This window comes from Micropterus salmoides, unplaced genomic scaffold (genome assembly GCF_014851395.1).
Source record: "Micropterus salmoides isolate LMB-PRFRI ecotype aquatic unplaced genomic scaffold, ASM1485139v1 Ms_hic_scaffold_13, whole genome shotgun sequence".
Taxonomy (NCBI): Eukaryota; Metazoa; Chordata; class Actinopteri; order Centrarchiformes; family Centrarchidae; genus Micropterus; species Micropterus salmoides.
Genome location: NW_024040374.1, coordinates 32,920,868 through 32,943,663, shown reverse-complemented (window position 1 = coordinate 32,943,663; position 22,796 = coordinate 32,920,868). Strand labels below are relative to the sequence as shown.

The following is a 22,796-nucleotide window of genomic DNA, read 5'->3' as shown; positions in this document are numbered from 1 at the left end:
CTGTTTTAACCACGCCCTCGACCTTGTTTTGGTGTATGGTATTGAAATTGAACATTTAATAGTGTTCCCACAGAATCCCTCTTTATCCGACCACTGTTTGATAACTTTTGAGTTAGTATTGCTGAACTACACGCCATTGGGCAAAAATTTCTATACAAGATGTCTGTCTGATAGTGCTGTAGCTAAATTTAAGGATGCGATTTCACCAGCTCTAAATTCATTATCAAGTCACAAAGTAACAGAGGACTCCTATGCTAAATTCAGTCCCTCCCAAAAAGACTCATCAGTTAGCTAAACTTCAAATGTGCCTTCAGGATGTTAAAATCTGGATGACCTGTAATTTTCTAATGTTAAACTCAGATAAAACTGAAGTTATTGTTCTGGGGCCTAAGGACCTCCGTGACGCATTATCTAAAGATATAGTTTCCCTGGATGGCATCGCCCTGGCCTCCAGAACCACTGTGAGGAATCTTGGAGTTATCTTTGATCAGGACATGTCGTTTAAGTCTCACATTACGCAAATTTCAAGGACCTACGTAATATTGCAAAAATCAGGAACATCCTGTCTAAAAATGATGCAGAAAAACTAGTCCATGCATTTGTTACTTCTAGACTGGATTACTGCAATTCCTTATTATCGGGCTGCTCGAAAAAGTCCATTAAGACTCTTCAGCTGATTCAGAATGCTGCAGCACGTTTTCTGACAGGAACCAGGAAAAGAGATCACATTTCTCCTGTTTTAGCTTCTCTGCATTGGCTTCCAGTAAAATCCAGAATAGAATTTAAAATCATTCTTCTTACCTACAAAGCTCTTAATGGTCAGGCACCATCTTATCTTAAAGAGCTCATAGTACGTTACTACCCCACCAGAGCACTGCGCTCCCAGAATGCAGGGTTACTTGTGGTTCCTAGAGTCTCCAAAAGTAGACTAGGAGCCAGAGCGTTCAGCTATCAAGCTCCTCTCCTGTGGAACCAGGTTCCAGTTTGGGTTCAGGAGGCAGACACCATCTCCACATTTAAGAGTAGGCTTAAGACTTTCCTCTTTGATAAAGCTTATAGTTAGGGCTGGCTCAAGTTAGTCCTGAACCATCCCTTAGTTATGCTGCTATAGGCCTAGACTGCCGGGGGATTTCCCATGATGCACTGAGCTCCTCTCTCTTCTACTTTCTCTCCCTCTGTATGCAACCTCATCCCATTATTGCATGTTACTAACACAACTTCTCCCCTTTTCGGTAGTCTTGTGCTTTCTCGTCCCTCTCCTCTCTCCTCCTGTCACTTCCTGCAGGTGTTTCTGGCTCTGGAGCTGTGGAGTCTGGATCTGTGGCTGCGGGTCACCTGCTGCCCCCGTGTTCCTGCTCGACACCCTCTGCTACAACAACTATTGTTACTAGTCCTATTGTTGTTATTGTTATTATAATAATTAACATTACGATTGTTATCATTAACACTACCATAAATATCTGTACCATTTTTCATTTAGTCTATAGCAACATCACCTTTACCGTCTGTACCTCTGTGCGTGTATATTGTGTAGGCTGCCTCCCTCCCCTCACTCTCCTTCCATCCCTCTCTTTTTCTCTCTGTTCCTCTCCTGCCCTCTCTCTCTCTCTCTCTCTCTCACCCCAACCGGTCGAGGCAGATGGCCGCCCACCCTGAGCCATGGTTCTGCTCGAGGTTTCTGCCTCTTAAAAGGAAGTTTTTCCTTGCCTCTGTCGCCTAGTGCTTGCTCTTGGTGGGAACTGTTGGGCTTCTGTAAATAGCATCATAGAGTACGGTCTAGACCTGCTCTTTTATAAAAAGCGCTGTGAGATAACTGTTGTTGTGATTTGGCGCTATATAAATAAAATTGAATTGAATTGAATAGTATCCCCTTCAGACACAGAACTGTTTGGGACTGTATGGACGAGACAAGGATGTGATTGGCGTAAACCTCACCACAAATACACACACCTTAATTTCAGCATCTCAGATAAAGTGCGGCTAACAGTCCCAAACAGAGCAAGGTTGCGCGTCAGTTTTAAAATTTTCTATTGTAAAACTCTAGTTACCAGTTATGTTACCACTCCGTCACAAACTGGATGCAGTGCAAGAGCGGATCCATTTGATTACTATGACGGCATACGCCTGTGTCGCATCAGCTTGTTTTTCACTGCGTGAGAAAATCGATGTGTGGCGTAAGAGCGCATGAAAAGCGCAATTGCGTCTCACGTTTAATGCACGAGAGTTGGCAGCTCTGGCTAACAGCACATGCATCAGTCAGTCACAATCGAAGTAAACAATATCAACTTATGCAATCACCCTATGATTCTGACTCACAGGTGCAGGTCATATAATTAGAATATCATCAAAAAGTTGATTTATTTCAGTAATTCCATTCAAAAAGTGAAACTTGGATATTATATTCATTCATTCCACACAGACTGATATATTTCAAGTGTTCATTCCATTTAATTTTGATGATTATAACTGACAACTAATGAAAACCCCAAAATCAGTATCTCAGAAAATTTGAATATTGTGAAAAGACACCTGGTGCCACACTCTAATCAGCTAATTAACTCAAAACACATGGAAAGGCCTTTAAATGGTCTCTCAGTCTAGTTCTGTAGGCTACACAATCATGGGGAAGACTGCTGACTTGACAGCTGTCCAAAAGACGACCATTGACACCTTACACAAGGAGGGCAAGACACAAAAGGTCATTGCTAAAGAGGCTGGCTGTTCACAGAGCTCTGTGTCCAAGTGAAGGGAAGGAAAAGATGTGGTAGAAAAGAGTGGGGATAACCGCACCCTGGAGAGGATTGTGAAACAAAGCCCATTCAAAAATGTGGGGGAGATTCACAAAGAGTGGACTGCAGCTGGAGTCAGTGCTTCAAGAACCACCACGCACAGACGTATGCAAGACATGGGTTTCAGCTGTCGCATTCCTTGTGTCAAGCCACTCTTGAACAAGACACCGTGTCAGAAGCGTCTCGCCTGGGCTAAAGACAAAAAGGACTGGACTGCTGCTGAGTGGTCCAAAGTTATGTTCTCTGATGAAAGTGAATTTTGCATTTCCTTTGGAAATCAAGGTCCCAGAGTCTGGAGGAAGAGAGGAGAGAATCTACAGAATCTATGTTGCTTGAAGTCCAGTGTAAAGTTTCCACAGTCAGTGATGGTTTGGGGTGCCATGTCATCCGCTGGTGTTGGTCCACTGTGTTTTCTGAGGTCCAAGGTCAACGCAGCCGTCTACCAGGAAGTTTTAGAGCACTTCATGCTTCCTGCTGCTGACCAACTTTATGGAGATGCAGATTTCATTTTCCAACAGGACTTGGCACCTGCACAGTGCCAAAGCTACCAGTACCTGGTTTAAGGACCATAGTATCCCTGTTCTTAATTGGCCAGCAAACTCGCCTGACCATAACCCTATAGAAAATCTATGGGGTATTGTGAAGAGGAAGATGCGATACGCCAGACCCAACAATGCAGAAGAGCTGAAGGCCACTATCAGAGCAACCTGGGCTCTCATAACACCTGAGCAGTGCCACAGACTTTCATTAGTTGTCAGTTTTAATCATCACAATTAAATGAAATAAACATTTGAAATATATCAGTCTGTATGTAATGAATGAATATAATATCCAATTTATTACTTTTTGAATGGAATTACTGAAATAAATCAACTTTTTGATGATATTCTGATTATATGATCAGCACCTGTATTTTAGTACATTAATGCCTACTCAATTTAAAATCCTAACATAGTATTTGAATCAGCTTTAAGTAAATTCCTACCAGCAGCCATCATGTGGTCAGACCCCAGAGGAGAGGAGGACTGTAGATTGTAATGCACGCATGTGCACATTCAAAGATCTCGATCAAAATGGCTTTATAGGCAATTTCAACACTGTTATTCTTTTCTTTTCTCAATCTCAATCTCAGTCATCTCAAAGTCAGTTGTGAGTCATATTATAATTTTCAGGCAGTTTTGTCTGTGGGTATACATGACCATTATCAGCAGCTGTTGTTGGATCCGTTTATCTTGCAGAGTCAGTTTGTGTTTGCAATCAGGACCAAGCATTTGTACAAGCTGTCAAGCTAAAGTAGACCAGAGTGCTTCAGGCTACAAAAATAACCCCCATATCACTAAATTGCAGGATATTTTATTGTACTTAGTTGTATGGTTAGCACTTCAAGCGAGTACAGGTCATTTAGAACCATTTATTTCAAATCATTACATGATTTTTGAAAAAAACAAACACTTTATGCCATTTAAAAGTCTACAGGTTTAGATAGAAATAACATTTACATCAACTGTGCTCAGCTTTATAGCCTAATGTTTTAAAATAATGAAAAGTGGTTATTTTCATTCAAAGAGGTAATTTCCATCAGCGCATGTGGAGAGTTTGATAGATGCTGTATGATTAAATGTTTTAAAATCAAAATTTCCATTCATCCATCTCATTCACAACGCCTCACATTGCCATATTTGCAGAAGCAGGGACATCCTAATTTTTGAGACAGCTGTCGGCCTGCTTCTCACTGTAAGAAGAGACTCCAGTCTATAGTGTTGTTTCATACACTTCACTGATAAACCAGAGAATTACACAGACCTTTATCAAATAATCACCAGATGAAAGCTTAATGGCGGTTTTACCTGTCTGCATTAAACTGAAGCAGTGTGCACAGGTAGAACCACCCACCCACAATAATGTGTTAACAAATGATGACATCTTATTCCTGTCCTCAAACACAGCTGAATCTGACTGCCAGTCTGTAATGTAGGGTCTAGGAGCGGTTTACGATTAGTGCACACTGAGTTACCATGCTTTCCTTTAGCTTGTGACTTCTCTTTCCGTCTCTACCATTTACCTTATGTTGTAGACGTTGGAACACAGTGACGGGGCACACACACACACACATACACACAAACATTGTTAATTGTCCTGTTTTGTTTTCCTCATGCCTTTTGTCATGAAATAATAATAGAAAAATAATCATCATCACCACAAAATCCATTTAGGATTAAGTTAAGGCCAAGAAAAGTACAAGAAACTGCCTTCTGGCCAACCACACAAACACCACAGCAGAATCCTCCAGTGCATCATCATATCCACAAAGCTACTGGATTCTTTTTGACTCCTGGAATCCAAGGATTTTTTGCTTGGTATTCACTTCCTTTATTTACAGGCAGAAGGCATAGTTGGCAAGAGCTATAAAGAGCTTTGATTAGTCGGTAGACCAGCAGTGGGCAGCTCCACAAAAAGTGTACCTTGAGTTCAGATAATTTTGTCAAAATACTATTTCATAGGTCAGTAACCACTGTAAAAATGGATGTACAGATGTCCCCAATTAAAGATTTACATAGTCCAATCAGAATTGTCAAGTCTTGCCTATAGTCGAATCATGTACTGTGTTTGTGTGCGGTGATTGCGAGAGGGGGGGGTAACAAACGGTAGGTCCGCTTTAATCTTGAGAAGCTGCAGAGCTGTAGTCTCTATTCATTAGTCACTGTAACTTACACTGTACATTTCCAGCTAAACTGAGGCTTATTGTTGACCCTTTTCTCTCTGCTCGCCTGCCATTCAACGGTCTTGTGCAGATTTTCGCGTGCATGCCGTGCAGCCGACAGCTGCATGCAAGTCGCGGTTCCTCGCAACTCTGCACAACAATGGTGAAGTTAAGGCTCCGTCTCTACAGCAAGTTCCACTACTGCCACTACACACTCACACACATACAGCTACGCCTACACATGAGGATGCCCCCTACCTTCAGGGTTAGGGTTACAATTCTGGATTTATTTATTTACAGCGTTATATATTGAAATTTATATTGTAATAGGCTGTATATTAACGTACTGGGATAAAACTGCTAGTGCTATGTATAATCAGACGCTGAGCACCCTCATATTGCATATGGCATGATCCTTGTTTCGCAGCAAAGCTTCAACTGTGAGATTGACAGTCGAATCAGGCTCCGCCCATTGAAGCATCAAATCTTCCGCTACTCGGGGTCAGCCCTAGTACAGACAACCGCCACTGGATTACTTTTGATTCTAAAACATCTAAATGTGATGATTATGTGGCATTATATTATGATAACTTACAGAAATGGCTTTATTATATGATTTTAGGTAGATGTAGAGACTTTCATCAGCAGTGCCCATTGGCGATACTAACATCATTGGAAAAAAAATGTGCATATGACACATGCCTTGGTGTTAGAGACCCGGGTTCAAATCCCCACTCTAACATATCCACCATTGTGTCCCTGAGCAAGAAACTTAACCCCTAGTTGCTCCAGAGACGTGCGACCTCGGACATATATAGCAGTTGTAAGTCGCTGGATAAAAGCATCAGCTAAATGAATAAATGTAATTTGACTGAGCTATACTTCTGAGGGTGAAGTTTTTGACACAAGCTGCCTCAATCAGGTTCAAAGGGTTTAAAATGGCTTCTATATGAGAAAATCTCAACTCTGAGTGATTCTCATTTTCTCCAGAGAGTGCCGAGTGCTCATACTGGAAGGTAATTGCTGACACAGCTCCCCTGATGAATTCCTATCTGCTAAATTATAGAGGGAAATTACACAGTGTGTTCATTGCAGCCATAAAGAAACTAGCCCCGATAATGAACCTGTTGATCAGAAACAGTCCCGTCTGAAGACCTACTCCTCCACCTCTGAGGCTTAGATGCATCATCCTGCTCCTGCCTGGCCTACATATGTTCTCCAATCACTGCTGTTAGAGCTGAACCTGCTGTTTGCTTTTACTTCCACACACAATAATACACAAAGAAAACAGACTGAAAGAATAATTATACTTTGCTACTGACAGGAAGACTAGTAATGCACTATACAAACATTTGATAATACAGTGATTGTGCTTTAAATGACTGACGTACGTTGAAAAATTGTTTACTTTCAGAAGGACAGATAACCATGCACTAACATATAACCAACAAAGCTTTTAGTTCCTGTATTGTCCCACAACATTTAGCTCATGTTTTATCAACCAATATTTCACTAGCTGTTCTGTGAGTTAATGGTACATGTGGGAGTAAGGTTACTTCACTCGAGGGTCTACAGGTCATACCCAGTAAAATTAAATCCTGAATCAGCAAATAACATTGTACTTCCAAAGCAGGTGATGAAATTTCCATTTCCTGCTCTGCTTCTGGTCTAACATTGTTCAGGTTATTCTCACATTTCATTGGATTGATTGGACTCAAATGGTAACTGTACTGTACTGTACTGTAATGTGCAGTCCTTCAGATGGACCTGTCTTTGTCTTAGCGTGTTCTTGGGTTTAAAAAACACAGGGATTTGGTGTTTGTTGAAAATCCTCCTGAGGTTCTCTGATACTCCAGACACATATGGAGTCACAATGTTGTTGTGTTTACTCTTCATTTCTTCATCACCTGTAGTGTTGGTGTTCTGCCTGGAGCTTCTTGCTGTTTTTACAAAGGTCTGGTTTGGATATCCAAAAGCTCTCTTGGGCCTGGGCACTTGTTGGTTTGTTATCAGCTCAGTGGTGCGGGGTCTTATAACTCCTAGCTTATGCTCCAGTTCAGGCAGGATGCATAATCTGATGAACACATTCAGACTCCTAAGGGGAAGAATACTTTTGCATTCCTCTTGCGCAACTTGGGTTTAATTTTTCAAAGCTTTGGCCAGCTGTTGAGAGGCTTTAATCTTTTAGTCCTTTTATAAATGACTCATTGTTGTCGGATGATAAAATGTACATTTTGACTGGACAAATCATCTGACAGCTCACACTTTAAACACTGGATGTCTGGTAAATGCTGATGCCAGTGGACTGATTTTGATTGATGCACCATGCTCTCCTAAATTGACTTCTGCATTTGCATATTATCAGTGATCCAAGCAGCCCAGATAGTAGCTTTCTATAGCTCTGATGTTGTGTAGCTGTATGTGATGTCAAACGAATTTCCCTTTCTGACTAAACTAATATAAATTTCCATTTCCTACTCAACCTTTCACCTCTACCTCCTTTGTTCTCCTCATATTTGATGTTGTGCTCATTAAGCATAGCTGACATGGTTTAATAGGATTCTCATGGGAGAACCAAAGAACCATCATTGCATTACCTAGGGTCTGGTCAATGCATGCAGGTCATTTATTAGTCTCCAAACCTAGACATGACTCTGCTTCATTGCTCATAATTGGAGCTGCATGAAGTTGACCTCTTCAGTGTTTCTCCTGTTCACTTTACTGGATGCAGGGTATAGCAAATAGACTGTGAAGAGTAACTGAAGGCACAGTGGCTAGAGAGATCTAGACAGATCTAGCAGCCACAAATAACCAAACATTGGTCCAATTTATTCTTTATATATTCCTTAGCCCTAGGCATTCAGGGCTATAGCCCCGGATGTTTTTTGAAAAGCCCCGGATCTCAGAAGGATTTTTAAAAAACAAACAACAAAGGCCGAAAATTGAACTTTACTAATTTAACTAACGTTACGTGCGTGGGAGCGAGCGAGAGAGATTATTGTTATTATTTATTCTCCTGCAAATTAGCAGAATAAGATGACCCAGCTGTAGCTCTGTGTCTGTCCTCTCTGCTCCACCTGAAGCTGTGAGCTGCACTTTATCAGAGAAATTAACGTGTGGATTTATGGTGAGGTTAATCACCTGATAGGCAGAGGAGCAATTATACATATTTCATTTCATAATCTATGTTTTGTTCCCCCCCCATTTACATTGTTTCCTAATGTAAACTTTTATTTCGCATTGCCTTCCTGGATCAGACGATTAGGAGCTGGCTCATAGGAGGCGGTTTACTAAGTGACCAGTCAATCACTCACACACACACTCCATCAGTCGCGGACAAAATGTAGCCTATAGAAATGTTGAGGGAGGAAAAAAAACGTTGCTAGAGGCCGGTGTAGGAAAGTGCCTCAATATTACAGACTTTTCTTTGGTGCTGCTGTTACTTCTAGCTGAAGGCAGCAGTGATGATGTCTGCAGCAGGGGTGGATACATCTAATGTAGGCCTACTCTTAATTTCGCTACATTTTCCATTCATACCTTTTATAACTTAACCAGTCTGTAATCTGAACCGAAATGAGCGCATCCAGGCTGTGTGCACAGTTACGCAGTAATGCACTGGTTGGGAACTTGTCACGGTCACAGAGTTGGGCAGATGCAAACATTTAGAAAATCAGGCAAATATGTTTTCAGTTTAAGGGGTTATGTTCTACTAATACAACTGAAATCTAGTGAGCGCAGCCTGCGTCGCTCTTTAACAAGTCGGCAAGAGAGAGAGAGAGAGAGAGAAAATATGGGTGGATAAAATATTTCTGTTGGGTTTTACGCATGACGCACAGCTTCCTCTGTGTGCAGGTTTACCTGCTTCAACAACGAGCTGCTCTCGTGTTACTGCCACAATAATTCTTTGCATTGTGAAGATTATTTAGATGCTTCATGAATAATCACATTGTATTGGCAGCCTGCACTACTGCAAAGCAAGCGGTTTGGTTGGCTCCATCTCCATAATAAAAGGCACAGGTAACAAAAGTTGGCTGGGCAGCCAAAGTGATATTTTAAAGTGATCTTATAAACACCTTCATGGAGATTTAAAAAGGAAAATAATTGTAGAAATAGCTAAATTACAGATAATCAGCGTCTTCACTGCATTTGCAGGAATATTTTAATGGGCTACTCAAAAAAATAAACTCATCAAGTTGCCTAGTCTAATGCAATAGATCATCATTTTTACTCTGATAGACTATCTTCACCTTTCCTCATGTGGACACATAGGGGCTGTGATCCTGCACAACAAAACATGCAAGAATTAAATCCCCACACTACCATGGATAGTAGTGGTGCAATGGGTTGCAGAATCCGTGGTATGGATCCCTTCCACACGGTGTGGCACGCAGGTGGACCGCGGATTGATTGCAAAGTTTATTATGATTTATCCTGTTTGACCTCTCAAAATATCCTTTATTCTGAAAATGTCAGAGAACCCAGTTAGATTCTGAATGACCATGAGCAGAAAACCTGCTAAAACACAGGAGCTATTAAAGTCCAGGAGTTAGTAAAATGATTTCATTTATTATTGATGAGGTAAAAAGGTGCCACATGCATTTAAAGAGGTTACCTTATCAGTCACGTCTGCGTGTGTTGATGAGCAGTGATAATATTAAAAGTTGATCTATAGGAGAAACATATCTGAAAGCTGAGAGCTGCTGTGCATTATATTCTGTTACAGTTTTAGATTTTAAATTGTTTTATTATACCTTTATTAAACCAAACACTCTTTGTCCAAGAATGTCCTGGCCAAGGCAGGCAGTAGTACAATTTCACATTTAAGATGGAAATAAATAATCAGGTCATAAAACATTATAATGTTCTTAAATATTTGCCACAATTCAGCAACATCTGAATTTTGTGTGTCCCTTTACATGAATAATTTCCACAATAAATTGATGCAGAAAAGGCAGAAATTGGTGGAGAAAAACACCAGAATGCAGGAAATTAAGTATTTAACACACAGTTTTCTGGAGGAGTACCCCCAGACCCTCCTGTTCATACTGTTGCAGTTTTGTTGTTAAATTATTATTATAATTACACACATGACATCAAAATAGTTAATAGTGTTGTTGTGAGTTTTGTTGTGCAGTATAAGTATAGGATGTTTACTGTTGCTTTACTGCTTTACAGACTTAACTTTGGGGTGGGGGGAGTCAATTATTATGTGAAGATATGATGTTTTATGGGCTTGGCTAAGCCACCAATGTTTCAAGATCCTAAAAACACACCCCTGGCTAAAAGAGATCCAACATGCTGAGTTCCACCAACTTATGTGACGCGTTGGAGGTTTCTTTTTTATATTTTTTAAAATAAAGTGAAGCCAGATCCTGGGATCTCTGATCTCCTTTAGCTGTGATTAGGAGTGTTGTATGAAGATGTTGTGGTACAGGTACCCAAAACGTGTGTTATGAAGTCATAGTGACCTTTGACCACTAAAATCTAATCAGGTAATTCTTGCGTCCAAGTGCACCTTTGTGCCAAAATGTAAGAAATTCCCTCAAGGCGTTCCTGAAATATCACATTCACCAGAATAGACAGATGGACAACCCCAAAACATAATGGCTCCAGCCACGGCTATCTCCGGCATGGAGTTTTAATAAAAATTAGGGCTGACCCCGAATAGTCAAAGATTCGATGCTTCGATGGGCGGAGCCTAATTCGACTGCCAATCTCAAAGTCAAAGCTTTGCAGAGAAACAAGGATCATGCCATTTTGGCTTTATGGGGGTGCTCAGCGTCTGATTTTACATAGAACTACCAGTTTTCTCCCAATAAGTTAATATACAGCCTATTACAACATACATTTCAACATTTAATGCTGTAAATAAACATGTAAAAAGAATAGAACTTTCAGTAAATGTTTTTGAAGTGCAATTTTTTTCCCCCAAAATGTACTATCCCTGTCTAGACAATGGAGTGGTAGGACTGGATTTTAATGTCAATGTGATTTTTTATTTAATCTTCCCATTATGTAATAGTACAATGGAAAGATTGGGTGACAATGGATTTTTGTTGTCTGTGAATGGGTCTGCTGTAGAGCTACTCAGATCAAGTGTGAGAGGCAGAGGAATTACAAATGCTCTTTGTGTTGTTTAATCAGAATACAGCATTTGATCAGAAAACTGATGCAAAAATAATATACTGAAGTAAACTGTTTCCATGTAAAACATTAACAGCCAGGGCTTGACATTAACACCTGCCAAATGCAGGCGGATTACATCCGTGGTGGGTAACACAGTTGTTCCTGTTAACCACTTTGGCGGGTTGAAAAATTGTAGACTTCTCAAATGCATTGCAATATGTATAACATGATGTTTCAGTTAGCCTACGCAATTAGAATAAAGAAAAGGAGCATCTCTCTCTCTCTCACACACACACACAGTGACTTACACACTCCACTATTATCTCTCCTCATCTGATTCTCCTTCATGTCACTTCCAGAACTTCTTGGATATTCATCGACATATCTATCTCCTATATAGCTCCAGCTTGTGATATGGCAGCCTGTTTATCAAAAGACGTCTAAACAATGGCCGTTGCTAAGTAACCGGGCGTGGTAGAATGTTGAGTGCAGCATTAGGGCCCGTGTCCACCAAAGCCTTTTTTGCCAGCTGAAAACGCCACCTGCTCTTCTGAAAAACCCTAGGCTGGGAGCGCTAGGGTGCGTTTTGGAGGAGCAGTGTTTTTTTTCCGAGATGCTGTGGTTGCTATGATACATCATTTCCGTGGAGGCGATGTGCTGCAAGTAGGGTAGCCTACTTAATTTTACTGAATGTAAAAATGTCACCACAAAGTACGTAGGCCTATTTGCTCTGGCTCTTGCTCTGCATGAAGAGAAGGCTGAAACATGAGAGCACAGACTGTCCGTACGTGGGTTCGTGAGATTTTGCGTGCGAGGAAACACATCATTTTGTTGAAGATCGGATGTGCGCGGTGCGCTGTTTGTCCCGCCCCTCCTGCACTGTGATTGGACAGCTGGGTAAAACGCTCAGCACCCAGTGCGGAAAAGACGCCCAGCGTCTCGTCACGCTCCTTTAACCAGCTTGGAAAAACGCGCCATTCCCAATGCAATGAATTGAAAAAAGACGCTGGCATCAGAAAAAACGCTTTGATGGACATGGGCCCTAAAACAGCTGTTTTTATGAGGGGGTTTTCAGAATTTGGTTTGCTCTTTGTTTTAAATACAGATCTTTTCGACTGTCAATCTCACAGTCAAAGCTTCGCAGAAAAAACAAGGATCATGCCATTTTGGCTATATGGGGGTGCTCAACATCTGATTTTACATAGAACTACCAGTTTTCTCCCAATAAGTTAATATACTCCCTTTACAATATACATTTCAATGTTTAATGCTGTAAGTAAACATGTAAAAAGAATAAAACTTTGAATAAATGTTTTTAAAGTGTGTGAATAAATCCAAAATTGTAACCCTAACCCTGGGTCGTCTGTGCACATGTGTAGGCGTAGCATGTATGTGTGAGTGTGTAGTGGCAGAAGATGAACTTGCTGTAGAGATGTAGAGAGCCTTAACTTCACAATTGTTGTGCAGAGTTGTTCGTACCTCACAGGACGTTGGGATCAATTATCACCATTTATGAACACAAAGAATATTACATCTTTTTTAAATAGTACATGAAATAGACCCACGAGGAACCGCAATCGGTCGGCAGCACGGTATGCACGCAAAACTCTGCACACTCACTGTCACGGAATGGTGGTGAAGGCAGGGTTGAGCAGGTTGGAGGACCCAAATGCAGGATGCAAGGCAAAGGAGGTACAGTTCAAGGGGTTTTAATAAACAAACAAAGGCGAGCACACTTACAAACTGAGTGGCTGATGACAGAGTCCAAAACAAAGTAATCCAAATGAGAAAACCAGAATCCAAAATCCAAAATAAGCAGGGAAACAGGGAGACACGACGAGTAGGCTGGCAACAAGGTAACACACTGTAATACTGGGTGACAATAAACAATGACCCGACAAGGACAAGACAGAAACACCAGGTATATACACACAGGGACTAAGGAGCAGGGCGGGGGCAACACAGGTGACAGACATGAGACTAACGAGGCAGGCAGAGAGAGAGAGAGAGAGACACAGTAAGCAGAGGGAAACCGAGAGACTGACATGCAGGCAGAGTGACAACCGAGGGAACAGACGGAACACAGGTCACTGAACACAAAACAGACCAGAGTGAACACTTAACATGAACTAAGGTACAGGACTGGGAACAAGGACAAAGAACTAAAACGCAGGAACAAGATTTAAGGCAGTGACTAAGAAACAATATAACAACTAGACTACCAAACCAAAGCAATATCAAATCAACACAGGACTACGAGCTAGAACACCAGACAAGACATAAACACTAAGGACAAAGAAACGAGAAGAACAGGTAAAAAGAAGGACACCAGAAACAAATGGCAAAAACTCAAACTCACAGGGAAAAACTACAACTCATGACACTCACTGGCAGGCAAGCAGAGAGAAAAGGGTCAACATTAAGCCTCAGTTTAGCTGGAAATTTATAGTGTAAGTGAATGAATAGAGACTGCAGCTCTGCAGCTTCTCAAGATTAAAGCGGAGCTACCATGTGTAAATCTCTTCTGACTCTATAGCAGCTAATGTATCTTACCGGTCTGTAAAACTGTTAACATGTGGGCAGAGCTCTGAGCTGTGTGGATAATATTAGTACTCACTTTCTGAATGAGAAGGCAGCACCAGTCTGGCCAGCAGCAGGAGATGAAGAGCTGCCCTGGTGAGAAGCAACAGCCTTCTGAATCTAAGGTCCATGGTCTTCCTACTGGTACACTCTCCTCTGGTCCTGACACTGCTGCTGATCGGCTACGACCTCACACAATCATAGAGTGACGCCTGTGACGAGACAAGACAGCTGATGTTACTTAGTTAGACTTTACTGTCCCCGCCTGAACATTGTCTTTCACAGCACTGTACATCACAGTGAAGACACACATCACCACACACCAGTGACAGACAGAATACATGAAGCACAACACAACAGCACAAAGCAACAGACAAAAACATGAAAACGAGAATCATAGCGAGTTTAGTACCTGGTACCCAGGCCAGCGAGCCTTTCTGCACCTCAGGGACTTGTACCTGTTCCCAGAAAATAGTACAGTGATGTGGGAATTGAGTGGGTGATGTCTTGTGCATTTGTATTGGGTTGGTGTGGGGAGACCAATGATCTTGGTAGCGTGTGTGAGTTTGACTGGGAACATGTTGAAGTTAAATGATGTTAAAGAGGTTGTGTGGTCATATGACACCTATGAATCTGCATTTCAACATTGTTCATTAAAGCTTTCCCACTTGCTCAACATTATTACTTATGGTTTTTATTTAATACACTCACACCAATACTTACTTACTTACTTCAACACACCTACAATTATGAGAAACACATTATTCAGGAGCTCCACCCAATATGTAAAAAGAATAAAACTTTCAATAAATGTTTTTAAAGTGTGTGAATAAATCCAAAATTGTAACCCTAACCCTGGGTCATCTGTGCGCATGTGTAGGCGTAGCGTGTATGTGTGTGAGTGTAACCCTAACCCTAACAAATGTGTTTTTTTACACACTGGGTATGTAACAGTATGCAACAAATAGGTTTGTTCAGCCAACTGTTACAGCTGTTGGATACAGCTTGTTGCATCAATAACTTGCCTCTCTCTATAGCTTCTGCACCATACACAGAGTGCAATGAGGAGCTTGTTGTATGCACTTTAAACAAGATGATTCTTTTGTCTTTAATACAGATGATGATGAGTCATTAATAAATTAATCATGACAAAAAGTTATGATAACCAATTATTTTTCTATGATTGATCAGCTGGGGACTGAAATAGGCCGTTTATTTTCACAGACAAAATTCAAACAATTAGACAAGCAATCAGTGCTTCCATGTCAGTAACAGGATATGTCTTGTCCCTGTGTCCACTTAAAAACAATTCATATAGCATGAGACAATTTGATTCTATTAACCATAAAAACCTGGAGGACATAATACAACATCTGAAATCCTCCTCATGCTGCCTTGATATTCTGCCAACAGTTTTTTTCAAAAATGTGTCTAAATGCATGGCCTCAGATCTACTACAAATTGTCAACATGTCTCTCCTCACAGGTTTTTTCCCACAGGCCCTGAAAACTGCAATCATTAAGCCACTTTTAAAAAAGAGCAATCTAGACAATTATAGGCCCATATCAAATCTCCCATTTTTAAGTAAAATCATTGAAAAGGCTGTTTTTCAACAGCTTAGTGCTTTCTTGGCACTAAATAACTGTTTTCATGTCTTCCAGTCAGGTTTTTGACCACACCACAGCACTGAGAGAGCTCTTGTTAAGGTCTTCAATGACATCCATTTAAACACTGACAGTGGCAGAATTCAGTCTTAGTATTATTGGATCTCAGTGCTGCATTCGACATGGTCGACCACAACATATTACTAGACAGACTTGAAAACTGGGTTGGACTTTCTGGCATAGTACTAAACTGGCTTGAATCCTACTTAAAGGACAGGGACTACTTTGTGTCTATAGGTAATCACACATCTGTGATGACAAAAATGACATGTGGAGTTCCCCAAGGCTCCATTCTGGGACCTCTTTTGTTTAACATTTACATGCTTCCACTGGCTCAGATTATGAAAAACAACAAAATATGTTACCATAATTATGCAGATGACACACAGATTTACATAACCATTTTACCAGGGGCCTATGATCCCATACAGGCGCTGAGTAACTGTATTGAGCAGGTCAACGATTTTTTTCAATTTTCTTCAATTAAACAAGGATAAAACTGAAGTTATTGTTTTTGGAGCCAGGGAGGAACGATTGAAAGTCAGTGCTCGACTTCAATCTGTAATGTTAAGAACCACAAATCAAGCCAGAAATTTTGGTGTAGTCATGGACTCAGACCTGAATTTGAGGAGCCATATTAACACAATTACAAAGTCAGCCTACTATCACTACTATCATCAATATATCAAGGATTAAAGGACTTATGTCTCAGCAGGACCTGGAAAAGCTTATCCATGCATCCCTAAGAAATCCATCAGACAGCTGCAGCTGATTCAGAACGCTGCTGCTCGAGTCCTCACTAAGACCAAAAAGGTGGATCACATCACTCCAGTTCTGAGGTCTTTACATTGGCTTCCTGTATGTCAAAGAATTGATTTCAAAATCCTGCTGTTAGTTTATAAAGCACTAAATGGTTTAGGGACAAAATACATTTCCGATCTTCTGCTTCGTTGAACCATCCAGACCTCTCAGGTCGTCTGGGGCAGGTTTGCTTTCTGTCCCCAGAGTCAAAACTAAACAAGGAGAAGCAGCGTTCAGTTATTATGCTAACTACAGGTCTGCTGAAACAGTCCGTTCTTTTAAATTAAGACTGAAGACTTTCTTTTTACCATTGCATTAATTAAATATTTAAGATTTTTCTTTTTATTGATAACTTACACTGCACTGTAACTTTTACTGTCCTGTTTTCTTTTTCTTTGTTTTTAGCTTTTTATTATTTTCCATTTAACTCTTTTAACCCTGATTGTAACACTGTAACTTTTATTATATTTTATGTTGCTTTTAAACTTTTACATATTTCCCTGTTGCTTTTATGTTTTATGTAAAGCACTTTGAATGACCTTGTTGTTAAATTGTGCTATACAAATAAACTTGCCTTGCCTTGCCTTGCTTACTCTGCTCCGACCAGTGACCAGGGCCCAGCAGTGTCAAATATCCAATTTTCTGCCGGTGACACTGGACGTTACAAACAGGCTGCGCCTTGTTTCACATGTGTGCACAGACAGTAACCTCATGTCCCAGCCACACACACACACAGACTAAAACACATCTTAGGTGTGTGGAAGTTATTTACCAGTGAAGAAGACGCAACGCTCACTACATCTGCAGAGAAACACACAGAAAGAGACGCGTTCTTGTATCACGTTAGAAGACAACGATGGATATTGTAAAGCATGGACCAGGTAAAGCAACAGTGAATACAGCTGTTGGTGACGACGTCATTCATATCACGGTGGGCTCTATCGGTAATTAACAACAAGCCTGCTCCACACGGCTCCTCTGCTGCTGTGAAAACGGAATTGCGGGTGAAAAACGCAACAGTTATCTCAGAGCGCTCATAAAAGAGCAGGTCTAGACCATACTCTGTGATGATAATGTGAGATAATGTACACATGTGCTACTTATACTACCTATGATTCATTCATACCTACACTGCGGTTTAGTTCCACTGAGACTGACCGCAGTCTCTGCTAAATCACAGAATGATACTATGGAGAAAATGCAACATGTAATCCATACGAGAAGCACACTGTCATATCAACGCTGAGCAGTGTCAGACCCATGCTCAGGAGTAGAGTCACAAAGCCGTGTCAGATGACTGATGACTGATAAATGTTTGTGCTGTGTCATCTTAGTGCCTAAGTACAAAAATAAGGCATGTAATCAGATACAGTTGTACCCCTCCCTGTCCTTACTTGTCATTTTTTCTTTTTGTCACATTTTTACTCAGCATCACCAGGGGTGCTAATATTTCAGGAATGGGATGGTTATATTTATATAACTGACATGAGAACATGTGGTTCTGTTTAGCTGGAGGGTGCGCATTATTTCCAAATAACTAGCTCTAGTGAAGCTGGAAAATATATCAGCCTTGCCAAGTAAACGCTGCAGTTTCTGTAAGGAGTGTTTCAGCTGCTCAGTGTTTTGGTTTTATGGCCCTGTTTGGTTCAGTCTCACTGCTCTTATCATCCTCATTTCCAACACCACACAGCAGACATACACAGAGACTAGCTGGTGAGCGTTTGTTGGATACCAGACCAGTGGTAGTAACCACAAACACATCTTCAAATTAATATTAATGTTAGTCTGTATCTGCGAGATTTGTTTACTGATACCTTATCCATATCAACTTCATACAGCGATAACATGTCAATGCGTTTTTACAGCTTGTTCTGCTGCCCCCAGTTGGCCAAAATAAAAAGTGAAATAGTGATCACACTGTGAACAGTCATTTAGTTCCATAATTCCATGCAAGCTGTAAGAAAGCTATTTTTTTTTTTACATGTGATAAGTTGCATATTGTAATTGACTGAATATCAGTACATAACATTACATTTAATGCATTTAAATTCATTTTAGGGTTGCTCCCAAAATGCCAATGTATTTGTCTCTGTCAAGAACACTTTGACATATATAACATGGGATTAAACATTCAAGCAAATGCACACAGCCGACAGCTGGAGCTGGACACATTCATCCAGTTTATGTGCCTTTCAGTATACTGTATATTATTCATGAACGCTTAAATGTTTCCACACTGTGTGACTGAAAACCCACTTTCAATGTTCATTCTGAAAGTTGAACAATTACAGAAAGTCTTACAGAAAGGGTTCAGAGAAAGTTTGAGGACAATTTCCAACATCTTTGACGTGTCGTTAGGTGTGCTGTGACAGGAAGGCAGGGATGAGACTAAGTACTGGATTTCCACAGTCTTCCTGGAACAACAGCACTGCAAAGACAACTGCAACAACACTTTCATGTGCACTCTTCCATCTCGCAAAATCACAACACATCCATTCTACAGCACCTCAAACTTTTCAGTTTGATTTGTGACCAAAATCAACTTTTTATTATAGATGATAACCATGACAACAATTTCTATGTGATCACTGTTTTTACAAGTCATCAATACAAGACAGTGCGACCACATCAAGAAACCAGAAACTACTCTGGCCATGTTATGCTAACATTGGCTGGTTGACCAACTGAAGTGCAGTTAGTTAATGGGTGCTGAGTGGTAACATTCAGTGAGAGAGAGAGAGAGACCATACATTTTGCATGACTACAAGTCAATGGTCTTATGGACAGGTGCGTTGATGTGAAAATCTAAAACAGTCACATCCCTTTTTTGCTTTGCTTAAATGTAACAGAATTAAAAACTTTTATAGTGAAAATCTATATTTTTACTGTTATTTTTAATCAGTTTATACCTGCAGCTTTTTGGCCTCTTTTAGCTTGGTTTTACAGCACATCCACCCTTTGGTTCAGTCTCAGCACTCTAATCAATTTGGTTTCCAGCAGCAGCAGCCAGCTGTTTCTAGTGAAAAAGCTCTGATAAACCCACTGTACACTACCTGCCCAGCCCAGAACCTAGACTACGTGGTGAACGTAGTGGAGCATTTTCTCAGGAGTTGGTGGAAAGTTCCCGAGAGGAAAAACATTTAGGAAGATTAATCATATTAATCATATTTATTATGTGTCCAACTTTGACGGTGGTGTTATTATTTGTCTGTACAATATCTTTTTTAATGTGGTGTGGTTCCTGCAGTTGTCATGGTAACATCATCACAGACAATCTGCTCAGACCCAGCAGACACTTGTTGAGGTTAGGATGATCTGACTACCCTGGGGGGAAACATACCCTGAGATCCACTCTCCCTCACTTATCTCCCAGCATCCCTGGGGACAGAGGTGCACTGAGGAGCTGGGGAGGGGAGCACCTCCAGTCTTAGAGTAAGAGGAAGGGAAGAACAGACAGGCTATCACTTATGTATTTAAACACTCTCTTGGCAGCGGTTACAGTGGACAGATCCAGCAGAAGCAGTGGGCCGTCTTCCATTGTGCTTAATGACATCTAACTGTAGCTTTGGCGGCTATAGTATGCTACCTTATTTGCTAACTGGGACACATGTCAGCTTCATTTGAAAGACATTAGATACACTTAGACTTGATGTGTGAGGACAGCAGCAATATGATATGTGCACACAAACATGCTGGCTAGGTCCCTCACACAGTCACCCTTCATATGGCTATGAAGTATGGCTATGAAAACCCATAACTATTACTGTAAATGTTGTTTGGTATACTATGTGGATTGTATAATGCTCTATTGTGAAGTAACCAGACTTTGATTTAACCCCTTCAGAATTTGGAATTCCCCCTTAAATCCTCTATAAGATAAAATCAGTAATACCTTACAGTAATATAGCCATTGATTTTTTGATTTGTTTTTGGTCTCCCATCTCAGTCTCAATGCCTAAATAAGGCATACACAAAAAACCTTGAAGAAAGAACTGTAAATGCCAAAAGCAACAAAAGACCTGGGATATTTAAAAAGTGTGTGTGTGTGTGTGTGTGTGTGTGTGTGTGTGTGTGTGTGTGTGTGTGTACTGTATTAAAATAGATGTGACTGCATTTCATATAAAGCAGAGCAGCCTAAAAGAATCCTATCATATTTTTTGATCTGTTGTTAAATCCTTGCATTATTTTATCTTTGGCTTTGTGACCAATTTCCTCTTTAAAACTGATATATGTAAATGAGTAGTTGTGTGAAGAATGAAAAAGCAAAGCTTGAGACTTTCACACGTCTGCAGGCACAATTGTCAGATTGTCTGTTTCTGGAAGGTTACAAATTGTTGTATTGTTGGAAACATCAAGAAAATGAAGGACTGGTCATGACCAAAAATATCTGGACACAATAATGTCCAGGTCATCCAAGTCCATCTATATAAGCCAGCTCATAGAAACACTCAGTTTGAAAGACTAAAGCACCTCTTAGGACAAAAAGAAAATACAGGATACATAGTTAGAGGTTATGCAACACTTGCATCTTCCAAGGAAAACATATATTGTTTTACACATGGGGTTGCAGCAGAAACTTTATTCTGTACCTTACATTTTTAAAGAGGCTATAAGCAATATATTTAACAAGGCATCAAATAAAAGAATTTCCAGCTGAATCTGCAGCTTCCCTCAGCTTTACTGACCTTTATAGTGAGTTTCAGCTTATTGTTCAGCTGTTCAGTGTTTGGTTTATTCTCACCCCTCTCATAGTGTTGTTTTCTACAAAGGTTTAATTGGAGCAAAACAATGCGAGACTAGGTCTCACTGATTACTGTTCAAAAAACTTATAAAAACTCAACAACTTCATAACTTTATTCACTGATTTTGGTGAAACCGTATGATATTTTATGGAGAGAATTCTTTTTGGTTTTCCATCCGATGTCCTTTTACGGAGTTTCCTGATGGAACAGTTACTTTAGCCACTAACTGCTGATAATGGTAGCTACTCCCGTCTAGTTTTCCCAGTTAGCTGTACAGCTAGACTGGAAGCTTGGTGCTCTCAGGGTGTTTTAATGTTTACATATCTAACGTTAGTACAGAAGCTTTGGACCCTTGATTGAGGCAGAGTCAGCTGATAGCTACAGTTAGCATTAGCTAGCACTTACTGTGGCGTAACCAGAAATATTTACCTTTCCTTCATAACTGTTAAATCTTTTCCTGCAAGACAGATTGAACAACCACCAGCTCTTGCTCTGTGATGGAATGACTTGTACTGTTGGAAGGTGGGGCTGGGAGCGGTCCATTCAGTACGTGTTTAGTGGGTGGGGCCGTCTACTGCGCCGAAGGCATGGAGGAGGTCCTATGCTAAACTGATCCCTCCCTGAGGTCACGACCGGAGGCAAATTCAAACGACATGTTTGCACATACCTTAACTGAAACACTGAGCAGGAGAAAAAGAGAGGATGGTTGGTTTTGTCACAGTCTGTGGACCTTCAATACCCAGGAATTCACATCAGTTACACCTGGACCTGTAAACTATAAATGAGCTTATGTTATTTGATTGGAACATCTTTCTATTTGTTGATTGTAATGTACACATTAGTTGTATGTTGTATTTGGTTAATGTTGAATAGGGAATTTTTTTTTAATAAATATGCTTTAACATGTTGTCATTTCTCCAATCACATTATTAGAACTCTTAAAATATGTTGATTGCAAAATGTGTTTGATGCTTGAGCTTGTTGAAGGCATGGTGCACCTGATCAAGATGATACCAACTGCCTCATTTTGAGCGAGGAAAAACGGTGGGGAAAGCATTACACAACCTGAACATGTAATCAAAAGTTGTGGTCTAAAAATTGAGAGACCACACTCTTAAATAAAGATAGGAAAATAATCTTACATGTGATACTGTTGCAGCCTTTTAATCTTGTTTTAAAGTAAACAAGTCTTCCTAAAGTTACTGAAGTTTATTGAATCTTACAGGAATACCTTTGTTACTCTAGTCTGCTTTATTCTTTTTAAAACGGTTGGCTTGGATCCTATTTTAGTAAATCATTTTTGCATTTGACTTTGGAACTTTGACAGGGTAGCTACTCCCCCAATCATCCACAGAGTCAGCCCAGCAAACCGGCCACAGACAGCCATACTGTA

At 40.4% G+C, this 22,796-nt stretch overlaps 1 protein-coding gene across 9 annotated transcripts in view; it reads right to left on the bottom strand.

The window, feature by feature from the left end:
- ptprfa (protein tyrosine phosphatase receptor type Fa) overlaps positions 1–22,180 on the bottom strand; it is a 292,974-nt gene extending 270,794 nt beyond the window's left edge. For all 9 annotated transcript variants that reach the window (XM_038716868.1, XM_038716869.1, XM_038716871.1 and 6 more), the window contains exons 1-2: positions 22,071–22,180; positions 14,234–14,408 (exon numbers count right to left, since the gene is read on the bottom strand). In XM_038716868.1, the coding sequence (XP_038572796.1) occupies positions 14,234–14,327 (94 nt within the window). In that variant the 5' untranslated portion in view covers positions 14,328–14,408; positions 22,071–22,180. The remainder of the gene's footprint in view (positions 1–14,233; positions 14,409–22,070) is intronic.
- Between the last annotated feature and the right edge of the window lie 616 nt (positions 22,181–22,796).